Source organism: Falco biarmicus, chromosome 6 (genome assembly GCF_023638135.1).
Source record: "Falco biarmicus isolate bFalBia1 chromosome 6, bFalBia1.pri, whole genome shotgun sequence".
Lineage (NCBI taxonomy): Eukaryota > Metazoa > Chordata > Aves > Falconiformes > Falconidae > Falco > Falco biarmicus.
This window is the reverse complement of record NC_079293.1, coordinates 65,156,783-65,170,731: the sequence shown is the minus strand read 5'-3', so window position 1 is coordinate 65,170,731 and position 13,949 is coordinate 65,156,783. Positions and strand designations below refer to the sequence as shown.

At 43.5% G+C, this 13,949-nt stretch overlaps 1 protein-coding gene across 2 annotated transcripts in view; it reads right to left on the bottom strand.

Moving 5' to 3' along the window:
- SLC22A16 (solute carrier family 22 member 16) overlaps positions 1–8,419 on the bottom strand; it is a 34,801-nt gene extending 26,382 nt beyond the window's left edge. For both annotated transcript variants that reach the window (XM_056344351.1, XM_056344352.1), the window contains exon 1: positions 8,300–8,419. In XM_056344351.1, the coding sequence (XP_056200326.1) occupies positions 8,300–8,349 (50 nt within the window). In that variant the 5' untranslated portion in view covers positions 8,350–8,419. The remainder of the gene's footprint in view (positions 1–8,299) is intronic.
- Positions 8,420–13,949: the final 5,530 nt, after the last annotated feature.

The following is a 13,949-nucleotide window of genomic DNA, read 5'->3' as shown; positions in this document are numbered from 1 at the left end:
TTCCACCAGACCAGGTTGCTCACAGCCCCATCCAGCCTGGCCTTGAACACTTCCAGGGATGGTGCATCCACAGCTTCTCTGGGCAACCTGTGCCAGTGTCTCACCACCCTCACAGTGAAGATTTTTTTCCTAATAGCTAACCTAAAGCTACCATCTTTCAGTTTAAAACCATTACCCCTTGTCCTATCGCTACAGGCCCTACTAAAATGTCTGTCTCCAGCTTTCTTATAGGCCTCCTTTAGGTACTGAAAGGCTGCAGTAAGGTCTCCCCGGAGTCTTCCCTTCTTCATGCTGAACAACCCCAGCTCTCTCAGCCTGTCTTCACAGGAGAGGTGCTCCAGCCCTCTGATCATCTTCCTGGCCCTCCTCTGGGCCTCCTCTAATGTTTTCCAATTTTTCACCAAAGACACTGAGATCTATGCTTGCAATTCAAAGGCTGAAAAAATGTATTTTTGACTACTTCATAAGTTCTAAATGATTGCATTAATCTTCCTTTTTCCTTCTCAGGAAGTTGCAGGTTTTATTCCCTCACTTTCCATACCTTTGGGATTTCCATGTTTTCAGAACAGCCTTGATCTCTCTCTTATTTCTCTGATCTTAAAGCTCTCAATTTAACAGTTCACCTAAATCAGTCCTTCCTGGAATTACCTGTATTCAAGGAACTGACAGCAAGGATAGCTGATGGAAAGTCAACAAGGTAGCAAGCATTGTAACAGTCATATTGATGCATATGTGACAGGTTTTTTTGATGTCTGACAGTAGAGCCATGCAAGGATCTTGGTATCAGCTTCACATTGTCTTGAGATGCTGGCTAATGTAACACCGAAAGTGTCCTGCCAGCAGCATTTCCCACATCCCAGCCTTCTAGTTAAGCCTTATATAGTTAACTTAGGTTTACAGAATCTGCATGTATACTGTACGCAAATAGTTAATTTAGGTTTAAAGTAATGAATCTGCATGCATACTGTATACTTGGATGCAATATACTGTATACAGTATGCATATACATCCATACTACTTACCTAGATCCTCTTTTCAAGCAGTGAGGAACCACAGATGAACTACCACCATCACTTACCTTGTCCTAAATCACTCAATGAAAGTAAGACAGATGGATCATGCCCTTAAAGGATTTAATTCTCCCCCTTGACAAGGTGACAAATGCAGATATCTGAAGTTTATACTATAGGCGTGTAAAGTTAAGTGGGATGAGCTCACTAGTGCCTCAATTTGGACAGCTGATTTCCCCATACAGCTAGCATAGACTTACACAAAGCGATCAGGTAGGAACTTAAGATACTTTCAAATTTCTTCACAACTTAGGAGAAAGAAGTCACAATATGACTGGAAAAGTCCAGGCCATCACGGATATAACACATTTAAATGGTACTGAGCTCCATCCGAAGTGTGCTGCTGATTGCTCTTCACAGAGCAGGAGATCATTTCCGGTTTTTCAAAGCACCTTTTCGGCACTTCCTTCCTACTCCCGCTGCCTTATAGGCCTTTTCCATCTATTCTCCAAGGTTTGTCCGGTATTCCTGCCTCAGCACCACTGCTGAGGCTGCACCTCTGATGCTGTTACCTAATAGTAATGCCTCCAAATATTAGGAAGAGGAAACACAACTTCACCTCTTAATGAAAACCTTTTCTTGAGAAAAGGGTTCAGTCTGTGATCCAATGGATGGTACTTATAGATTCCTCAAACCACGTTTTCATGGCATGTGATTTTCAAAGAACATTTGCTGTGAGTGAGATGAGCGTTATAGTTTGGCTGCCAATGTATGATATTAAGGTGTACATTAGCTCTCTAGGTATTTCAGCATTTTTCAAAGATGGCTGAGATTTCTTTTGAAGTATATGGACAATCTGACAGATGAACCATCATTATTAGCCCTTGTAAATCTCTGTCTTGTACAGTTTGAAATCATGCTTTTTCCAGTCTTGGCCTTGCAACCAAGACTTAGCTACCTCATTTAATATTTTCTATGTCTTGCTTTTTTTCCCATATTTCTCAGAAGTTGAGAATCTCATGTTCTTGCTCAGCTGCTATAGCTTCATGCCTCAAGTTACCTTAAATAAAATGTCAGCTGTATATCTCAGTCCCATTCTTGCTGTGTACAGCAAAATGGTAGCACAGAAATTTTCACAGCATTTACTGAAGGCTCCTGGGGCATTAGAAAGATTCTCTAAATTTAATGCTGTTTTCCACTTGTATTACTTCACTTCATGCAATAAACTGGTCAAACTTTCCATGAGTAAGCCCTTTTATATAACATTTCCTTCCAACTCTGAGATATCTTAGTACTGCTGAAAATCATTACCATTATGAGAAAATTATTGACAGAGCTTTTATAGGAGTGATATCCCAAGCCCAGGCATTGCATTACAGGGAAAAAAACTGTGCAGTGCCTTATTATTTCCTTTTCATTCACACCATAATATTCTGGGATGAAACAGCTGATCATCCTTGATGTGTGTGATAACTGCCTCACACTGCCACAACTATGTCCATGCTACAGCTTTGTCTAGAAGCCACCCTGGGGGGTTGCCAACATTTCAGAGGGGCAGTTGAATCTCAGCAGCTGTTTTACAAATTGTAACCGATCTACTAGTTTTGAGCGTTGCTTGTATTGCAGGTTTTAGCCTTGGAGAAGTAATGGATACTACAAGTGCAATTTCATCCCGGTTTTATTTAGTTATTTTTCTATTAGTGTAATTACTTTTTAATCTACTTTTTCAATCCAGAAACAGGCTGGATGAGGTTGCCAGCACATTCTGATGCAGTACACTTTTGTCTACGCAGATCCAGCATTAGATTGCCGCCAACATGACCTGGATCCCAGCAAATGCCGTTAGTACATCTTGCAGACCACACTGCTAGTGTTGCCACCATTATCCACGAGCACTTGCCAGTACCCAACTTTGGTTCTGAGTCTTGAGACTATTTCTACTTTTGCCTAGTCAGGCATAGATAATAAGATCTTTGTTTAAGCTGATACAGTCTGTTCTGTGAAAACACACGGCTTGACTTGCTTCTCCGAGGCTATTATGATGCCATACAACCAACAGGATCAAGTACTCTTTGCAAAATATCCAGACATGCCCCCCCCCCCCCAAAAAAAGGGGGGGGGGGGAGGAGGAATGAAATGCAGTCAAGTCCACTTATTTTGTTGTATGAACATCTGAGATGAGCACAAACTGACTCGATGTTATAATATAGCATAGTTATAAAGTTGAAGAACATTTATCAAGTGTTTCTGTCAAACACCACCCCTGACTAGGAGCCAAAGGAGGACTTAGATTTGAGATTCTTCTACTGGCACATTCCAGTAAGCACAAACAGCTGTCCACTGATACGTTTTGAAAACTGAATGACAGATATGTGATAAACTTTTCCACTGTATAAAGTAGCTTGTATATGGGGAAAAAAATTTTTTTTAGAACAAGCTCTAGACCACAGTATTTATTTATCTTACGAAAGTGCCCAAAGCTTAGACAGAAATTCACATTAAATTATTTTAAAATATTAATTTTGTGTAGGATGTGCTAAACAACTAAATGTATTAGTATTTCAGAAAAAGCTTGTAATGCTTCCATTTTCTAAGTTAAAGCTAATCATCTGTTCAAATGCTGTAGAGGATTGCCTGTTTCTCCATACTAACTTGGAAAAGGAAAACCAATTCCTTTGCATGTCCAGCAAGTACACTTTTCTAGTTGAAAAATGTATTTTTGTTGGGGAAGAACCTTTCAAGACATCCGTAAAATATCTAAGTTTGAAAAATCATTGCTTGAAAGTATTCTTATTTTCTTTTTGTGGAAAAAAAATAATGGTAAGCACAATCCTTGAGATACTTGGGACTCTGTTATTTGATACAAACCCAAGAATTCCTGGAAGTAACATGTACACATCACAATTTGCAGAAGACGTAATTTGATCACAAGAGCTGTGAGCTTTGAAACAAGAGAGAGGATAAGGGCATCAGCATTAAAATAGGAGCCTGGAAACATTCTGAGATGTCAAAAGACAGACCCTTTGGTGTAGGATTTTAGAAGTGAACCAAGAGCCCTACAGGGCAGGGAGAAGACAAATGGCATTAGCACTGTGTTCAAATATTGCTGCTATAGCACTGACTGGCAGGGTCTGCATTGTAAGAGTCCATTGAAAGAATCTCTACAAAAGTCATTTCACAAGTTAAGCATAGTCTCTGTTCTATTTATGAACACCAGAAAAGTTCCAGGGAAATTAACAGAAAATGTTGAAACTGTTGGTAAGTGTATTAATCGCTACTAAACACCATGTTTGGCTGCAACAGGTGAGCACCCTATCCAAACAGGCAGCCTGTCCTGCTTCTCTCCCCCTCGCAGCAACCATTACTAACCCTTGTATTGGTTGCATCTGAAGTCCAAATCATAGCAACTCCACTGACCTGGCAACAAGTTCATGTAAAACAACAATGTAAAGATGTTCAAAACTGAACAAATACACAAACATTTCAGCAAAGACAAAGAGCAGTCACTGTTAATCTATTAGATAGTCTAACTGCTAGTAAATACATTATTTATAAAATCAACATTTGAAAATCGGGGTAACTTACTCAACTTTGCAAAAGACAGAGTATTTAAAAAAAAAACAACAAAACAAAAGCCAACTTTGCAAAAGATTCTGGAAATATTTCATTACAACACCTGGAAATAGCATCAGTGACACCCAGTCTTCCCCTCTCTCCCTGACAATTTTCACCACCTGCTTTTAGCTAAGCATAAGCCAAGATTTGAAAACTGTAAATCACAGGGAAAACTCTATGTACCATGTAAGATGCACCTCATAGCTACCAGACATTCCAGCTGGGAAATCAAATCCTTACTCACATCCACACTAAGGATAAGAGGTACCTTGCCAGATTTCTCTCTAGACAGCTATTCCTGATTAGATCATGTCTCTGTTCTGCACTTTTGTCATGCTGTGGATCAGAGCTGCAAAATACATAGCCTGTTTCTCAGCAGCTACCAGGCAATTAAGTTCTGTGTCCCGATGGTGGATTAAAGTCATTAAAGTTATTAGAAGTCTTTTACTTTACCTGGGAACTAGAAGTGCAGGCAGCATGAGCCAGCCAGCCCGCCCCTAAGGCATGCCTCCCTGCTGCCCACACACTGTGCTGCCAACCTCGATGCCTGTTGGCCATGTCTCCCCTTGCCCAGTACCGGGCCTGCCAGCCACGGCCAGTGGCCGACTCTCTCCTCCCTCCCTGACAGGCCCCTCGGTGGGTTTGTCCGGCTGGACTGGGTGGGCAGGCAGGGGCTGGGGAAGGGGCAGGGGGCAGAGAAGGTGAGCCCATAAGCACCGTCTGGCAGGAACTGCTGCATGGGAGAAGGGTACCGTTCAAGGCAGGTAAATCGCCAGCTTTAAGGCCTGGCAGCTCATTAAAGATGAGGCCATCTGAGGCAGACAGGACTTTTTTTTTTCTTTCTCATTCACCTCTGCAAGAGTGAGCAGTCATTGCTCCAGAGACAGACTCAAGAACGATGTTTAAAACAACCTGCTTGAATTTATAGGCCACAGATGCTACCCATGCCCAAATTCAAAGACAGGCATCAAGCCCTCCTTTAACAGCAAAGGATACAGAAGCCCTTACATTTTTACGGTTGTTCATGCATGTCTCAAGACCCCAGTAAGAACTATAGCATCACTGAGACGTCTGAACGAGAGCCCGAATGGAAAGCAGAATATTGTCAGCATCCATGTTAACATCAATTCTGCAAAATTCACAATCTTAATTGAACTGAAAGGTTTATATATTATCTAAATATCAATTATTCTTACATATATATTTAATATATTACATATTATATATATTGCATGTATACAATGCATACTCATTATATATACTGCGCATATATATAATGCATACATACTCTTTCAATGTATATATTTATATACACAAAAACAGCTGGCCATTCTTTACTGCATCTGTCAGATTTTAATAAAATCAAACAAGTCTCAAAATACTAACAGTCATGCTTGGATTGCTCAGAATCCAACTGTGGCAAATCTACAGAATCTATATGTAGTTCATAGGTTATATGGGCCCTATAAGAATTGCCTGAACTGAAGAAATGACTGATAATCTGTCAGCGTCATGATGGTGCATAAAACTAACCAGAACTAACTTCATAGTTAAAGTCAAGATTTTTTTATATGAAGTATGAACATTTATCTAGCAGTATCAGGTGATTTTAAAAAGAGGTTTTTACAACATTTTTTAAACAGCTGCATTCACCATAAGCCACTATTATACTCACTTGTAGCATGTAGTCTTTGAAATCTTGAACAGCCGTAAGTCTAACATGACTACACAAATTTTGGTAGTCTGCAGTTCATCTCAAAGGTCCCAAATCTAAAGCAACTCCTATTGAACTGCATCTCAAATAAACTTGCCCCTGGATGTGAGGTTATCACTGTAGAATTGTTCTGCCTTAATTGCAAGAAGTAGTTGTGAAGACTTTATCTAAAGTATTGATGAATGTTCTCAAGTTGGAAACCTAATTTGGTAGTTACACATAACTACTTCCATGTTATTTCAGTAACCAGTGCCAAGTGCCTGCTTTCCACAAAGAGCACACAAGACAGAACAGCAACAGCAAAACAAATGATGCTAGGAACTGATTGCTAGGAATTCTCTCCTAGTTCACATAGAGCAAGGTTATTTTTGTTGCTGACCCAGAACTGATAATGAATGAGGTATTGTTCAGATAGATATGAACGCAAGTCACAGCTTAGACAAACATGTAATTTAAGCATAGGTCCCAGTTAAGCAAAGAAAAAGTCTTTCCATCCTAATCGTCTGCATAGGCTATCGATACCCACCACTACCGCTTGCACGTAATATTAAGAGCATATTCTGCTGTAGAGTTCAGGTATGCACTTCTACCATTAAAAAGAGCTCCCAGCCTGTGTTCAAAATGCTGCTCCTGCCTGCCCCTGATAGAGAGGAGATCAGCGCTGTGGGTTAGGCTAGCCCGGGGTGACAGCTAGAAAGCGTATCACTGCAATTCAACAACTTGAACCTGCAGCCAAACTGTGACATGTGGGTCTATTCCAGCTGTTCTGCAACTCCATTCTGCTCTGAGGAGTATGTGCCTGCAAAATCCATACCGATCAGAGCATCATGGAAGTACAGGACAGAACCCACTGTGAGGATGTGTGCCTCTCAGGCTTACACCCCATATCCTCTAAAATATTGTTTCCTTGCCAAACATTTCTTCTCTTGTTACCTGCTATAAACAGAGCCTCATATACCAGCCCTGCATCCACAGCTACAGAAGCATACACACCACATCTGTTTATCCCATCTAACCAACCCAGGCCTGTCTACACACACATCATAGCCACAAACCACACTGAGGAAAACTCGCCACCACACATCACACTATTTACCAGTAGAGATAATCCCTTGCCGATAAATATATATACATATACTCCATATCCATGTTTCACATGCAGTAAGCCCAACCTCAATAAAAACACACCATCTGTCACGCACAGCAAGCCTGTGCCCCTATGCAGAAACAGCCTGTCTGTGCCCCTTGCAATACTCCTGTACGTACTGCTTGTACCCTCCCGTCACCCCTGAAGCACACGGGCTCCTCCAGGGCTGAGGCATGTGTGTATGCATGCGTGTGCACGCTCACAGGTGCAAGAAATGTGTGAACGTTAAGCGTCTGAGAGTGCACACACATGAACACGCGTGACTGCATGCACAGCGCATATGAATGCGCACGGTGCCTACAGGCGTGCGAGCCTGTGTGTGAACAAGTAGTGTGCGGGTGCAAATGGGAACGTGGCACATATACAGCTGTGCGTGCATAGCGCGTGTGCGTGCATAGCGCGTGTGCGCCGCACGGGTCACGGCGTATGTATGGAGGGCTATATATGGGGGCGTGCACAGTGCTGTGAAGACAGGCGCCAGCGCCCCTCTGTGTAGTGCGTGTTTGTGGCCGGGGGCGCAGCGCCGTGTCCCGCGTGTGCCGGCCCCGCCGAGCGCGTGCGCCCCTGTGCCTGCGAACCCCCGGCGGCACGTGCAGCACCGCGAGCACACGCGACGCACGGCGCGGTCTCCCTCTGTCACCCCCGTGTGCCCGCGGGTCCCCCCGGCGGCAGCCGCCGTACCCTGCCCCGTGGGGGGGGGGGTGTCCCTCGCTCCCCGCGCGGGGACGCGTGAGCGCGGGTGTGACAGTCCCCGCGAGCGCGCGGGGCAGCGGGCCGCAGCCCGCTCGGGACGGGACGGGGCTGCGCCGGTACCTGCCGAAGTGTCCCAGGGAGTCGAAGAGCCGCTCGGAGCCGGGAGCCATGGCGGGGCGGCAGCAAGCCGGGAGCCTCGGCGTCGCTGTCCCGGCGGTGCGGAGAACAAGCACCGGCCCGGCCGGGCCCGCCCCCCCGGCGGGGTACGGCGCGCGCGGCCCCTCAGCGGGCGGGCGGGGGGCGGGGCTAACGGTCACCGCCCCAGCAGCCACCGCCCCGCCGCCAACCGTCCGCCGCGCGGGGACGGGCCCCGGCGGGACGGGCGGGAGCCGCAGGCCGGCGGCCCCGCTTGCCTCAGCGCTGCGCGGACGGCGCCGGCGGGCAGGGGCAGCCGGGCGGGCTTACCTGGGCCGCAGCGGGAGGGCGGTGCGCGGGGGAGACGGGCCGCCGCGGCCGTGCCCCTGCGGGGGGGCTTTCGCGCCGGAGCGAGCGGCTTCTCTCACACGGAGCGACCGCCTCGGCCCCTTCCCGCTGAGGGACGGGTCCCGCCGCGCGGCTTCTGCAGCGCGCTCTTCCTTTCCACGTTAAAACTAAATTAAAAGAGGCAATTATGTGCTTAAAGCCTCCTGCGACAATAATTTATAATCTAACATATTTAGGCTCTAGTGTATTTCATATGGGCGTTTTCAATCAAAGGAGGGTATAAACAGTTTTTTCCCAGGACGTTATCTGAATGTTATTAAGAATCGGTTTTAGTAGCCTCATAATCTGCTTTGTTATTTGGATCTGTTACATGGGGTTTGTTCATAGTTTTAGCACACGATGTAAAACAGTATTATTTAATAAAGGTAAAATACGTGTCTGCATGACTGTCATTAGTGCTCCAATTTTTAATGAAGTCTCGATTATATTTGGACTTATTTTTCTGTCTTATCCAGAGTAGACCAAGATAATCAATTTGAAACTGTCTGAGGATTAGTAAAGTGAGTTACAACAGGAGACCTTTGTAATTAACTTAGCAGTGGATTTTGTTGGAGATCTGCTCTAGCAGGGCAGTCACTCTGGGCTCTGAGAATTAGGCAAAATACAGAAAAACTGTTGCAGGTGCAGCTCTCATATTTAAGATTTTTCCTTCCCAGAGCACTTGATTTCCCTTCTTGGGTAGATCCAAGTTCAAGTTGTCCCTGCTCTGGGTAAGGAGATGGACCAGATGCCCTCCAAAGTCTCCTTCCAACCAAAATTATTTTATGATTCTGTGATGAAAGACACATTTCCAGCTGATTGCATGAGCTCTTTCTGGGCTACTCTATTGAAAAACACGGGGAAAGAAACCCAAAAAACCAAAGTCAGTTCAGTCTTATTATATCCACACTTCGTTTTTCAGGAAGCAGAGAAAAAGCTGAGAAGTAAACCCCTGTTAAATCACTGGAAGTCAATCTTCCCTTTCCAAAACCTGATCCAAATGCTTCTGCTACCGCACAGGCTGCGAGGCTCCACCGTTTCGCAGGGAAATGTGCCTTTAAGAGGCTCTGGCACCAAGCAAGCACCACAACAGTTCCTCTGTGCAGAGCAGATGTTGGGCCTTTGGGATGACAATCTGTTCCAGTGCAGACCTGGAAAAAGCAGATGTTTGTCAGGCTCCTTGGCTCTGAGCGACTCCTGACCAGACCAGCAAAACGCGCAAATACCATGTTACACAACTAGGAATCTGAGTAAATTCAGCAGAGGATTGCTCCTCACAGCTAGTGTGGTGTTAGGCCCCTCACCTCACCCAACAGTTCTGAAGGCATTGCTACATTTGACAAAGCTCCTCACAGGTCTCTGTGCACCTGCAAAGGACAGTTTGTCTACAGTCTGTTGCAGTTACTTTCTTAGGATATGGAAACTAGCAAGTCTAAAGATGGCTTTGTTTACTTTCCATCAGAATTTTTGAATTGGTTGCGTTTTGCCTTATAAGTATCAGCATTAAATTTAATCATCCTGGGTGTTTTCTGGAGAATGTTTTTCAGATTTGAAATGGTATGTGCTTGAATGAAGCACTGGTACTTTAACAAAGCATTTCTTTCTCTAAAGAGCCATGGTGGTTAAATAGTTATTTGCAAAACCAAACCCCAATGAATAGTAAATATTCCGGCTAAATATTGCGTTGCTGCTCATGTGCCTGTTTTTAGTGTCTTGCCTCTTACAACAAGTAAATTCATCAGTTTTCAACAGCATTATGGGTACAGGGAATATCTATTTTTGTCAATCAGGAAAGAAATAGATAAACCACTTCCAGCACCATTTTTTAAACCTAAAAAGATGCATAAATATGGATCTCTCTGTGCATTCTTGCACACATTTTTCTCTACGCTTGCCTCTGATGATACCATGATTTTACTGCCTATATCAGCGTAAAGAAGGGAAATTTACACTCAGTCCTATTAAAGTTAATAACAAACTCCCACATGCCTGTATCTCCAAAGGTTATTAATGTAACGACTGCAGCGTCTGCTCTCTTAATGGTGGTCACAGATTTGCCTTTTTTCTTTCAAGCTTGAGAAGATGCACAACATGCTTTAAGCCTGCCTTCCTCCTATCTTGTTACACCAATGCTACATGAAGTAATAACTATGCTTTTAGTCACTGTTACTCCTCACCGAGTTGTTTTTCACCAGAGTCTCCCAGAAATAGTCATAATACTGTTCACATACAGCACACAGTTCTTTTTCCAAAGGACTGTGCTGCATGATAAACTAGTGCTGCAAAAAATACAGGGATCATCTAAAGAAGAAACAAAAAATACCTATAATTAAAATGCGTCAAGATGACACCATCCACATCCACAAGCTCTACTTACTTCCGAATTTTAGGGATTTTATTACCAGAAGGAACCGAAGGGAGTTTGTGATCCCTTTCCTATAATGTCCTTAGAAACCACGGGGATGGGAAGATTGAGGGTGTTCACAACATACAACACTAGAGGTTTAAAATGTTGGTCTTTTAATCCTGCAAGGGGAATATGCAATGGCTCATCCAGTTACAGGTTTAATCTTATTTCTGGCACTCACAAGCAGGCTGCTGTTCAGCAGGGTTGTTGTTCAGTATTGCACAATCCTGGAGAAAGAAGTGATCTTAACAATTCATAATGGGAGAAGAGATGGTTTACAAAATAATCTCCTTCCATTTATAATTCCCACTAGGAAAAATCTGACATCTGCTGGTAAGGGGTGTTCCTAGTCTCCCCCTTTTTAAGTCAAATTACAGTTCCACCAAAATATGAGAGGTATATGCCTGTGGTGTAGTTCTAATACATTCATACATGCACACTTAGCTTCAAATTACAGCTGAACCCTGAACGCTAAAGTGGTGTGGATGACAGATAGCCAGTAGTGTTGCCAGCACCGTCCCGTGGACACAGGTAGTGATTTCTTAAATGGAGCCAATTTCTGACCCGTCTGTTTCCCTACTGATTTTGACACGACTTGTAACCCACAGATGAGGAGCAGTATTACAGGGAGCGCAGGAACTGCAAGTCAAGCAAGAAACACAGATGATCTAACTACTGCCACCAGCACTCAAATCAAGCATGCAGGTAGAGTCCACCCCTGAGTGGTCTCAGGTGTCTGCTTTTATCACACTAGTGGAAAAAAACCTCACTGAAATCAATCACAACATAGCTGGAATGTAACCTTCTCTCACCTTCTGTTCTGAAGTTACCAATTTCTCTTCCAGAGAAAACCTGCTGGACCATTGCAAATGTATTTATCAATGAAAGCACAATGGAAGCTTCTAGAGAGTAAACCCAAAATGGGTCTTACTCGCACAAATGTCTGTCAGCCATTGAATTGCCAGTGTTCAAAAAAAGCTTGCGGAACACTTGTCTTTATAAAAAGTAGGGAAGTAACGCAGATACTGCTTTTGTCTGCTGGAAAACAAAATAAGGCATTTTATGAGTTTTACTTTGGTGGTTTGGGGTTTTTGCAATTAGATTGCAATAGCTTATGCATCATTATACATTTAACAGACCTAAAAACATGGTCAGTAGTGTAGCAAGTAGGTTGATGAAGCACATCAGCATGTGCACCCAGCTATGCACAAACTTCTGGGATTGTCCTGAACTACAAGGATGGAACCCTGCAATTGCCTGTTTTCTCATGACAGTCCAAGCATTTTCTCATCAGCCTTAAAGAACCAGAGCCATAGCAAAGTTGATGGGAGAGGGATTTGTCAGCAGCTTCTACAAGACAAATATGCTCAATAATCTTCTTTTCCATCCTTGCTGCTACCCAAACAGCAGGCCGGGCAGGCACAAAGCAGCTGTAGGAGCCCAGAGTCATTCGCTATGGCTTTGGCTATCTATGTTTTTTCTTCTACTGTTTCCTGGATGGGACTCTGGAATAATCACAAGAGATTCCTCTAGAGAACTCGCTCAGGATTTCTATTCAGTGCAATAAAGGCCCAGACAGGATTCTGGAAGCCTAGCAAGCATCTCCTAGCTGTACTGTGGACAACTAACCATGGTACTTCAGTGTGGACTACTTCAGTTTCATGTTCTCAAGAGCTCTTCCTCCACAGTATCCTTCTGTCTGGAGTTATTCCAGCCATACAGATGATGAATGTGTATGAACAGAGTACTTCATGGAAACTTACTTTACTAGTCCGATACGAATAATCACCCTCTTGAATGATGTAAAAATAATTAAGAAATTCAGAAAAGCAAGTTGAATGGGCAGGTAAACGAGAGCTTTACAGGCCATTACTCCATCTAAACTCTTTGGGGTAACAGAAGCCCGTCTATAAGACGGCAATGAGAATTTATCTGAATATTGTTTCAGTCTTGGACTACACCTATAGGGTGTACATGTATACTTTGTCTTCTAGGGAAAGCAGAAGCTAAACTCTATGACATCTTTACAAGAAAGTTCTTCAGGGATGCCTTATAAAAGTCAAAGAAATCTTAATAGACATCTTAAAAATACCTCTTAGTGAAATTTTCATCTAAAGAGAAATTTCAAAGAGAGCGCTCTAATTAAACATAACACAGTACACAATTTTGTTTCAATTATTATTCATTTAGTATGTTTCCTGCCTTCCTGTAAGGTCAGTGATCATGTATTAGCCAGGACAGAGCATCAGAAAGCAAGCCAGGGGACAGAGGGCTCAGTGGCAAAGTCTGGGCAATATTCTCTCAAGCTCTGTGTGCTCCAAAGTATTCAGCACAACTTCCTCACCGTTAATGTGACCAGGAGAGTGACAGCGCAGTCTTGTGAACTCCCCACAGCCCTCCTAAAACAGCAGCATGAATGGTTGCAACAGCAGTGTTAGCAGGGTTCCAAACCTGTTCTCTGCTCCTCTGTATTTAATTGGGGAACAGAGAGGGCATCTTCAGAATATGCATCATTCAGTATAGACTGCATTTTGACTTGGTTATGTTTTGCTGTTTTGTACAGACGAAACATACAGGATGACAGAAATAGAAGATATTGGTAAGAAAATGCTTTAAAGAGGGGGAAGGGAGCTCACAGTTCAGTTTTGTAATCATTAGAAGTAAAATTAAGAAGTTACTAGAATTTATGCTGCACTAGAACCTGAATAAAGAAAAAATACAATTTCTAAGTGGCTTATACACTAGCAAAGGCAGAGATAATATAAGCCAGAAGCTGAAAGCTAAAGCCAGATTCATTGAAATGAGAAACAAGGTCCATGTCCATAGCAGAAAGTGTAAATT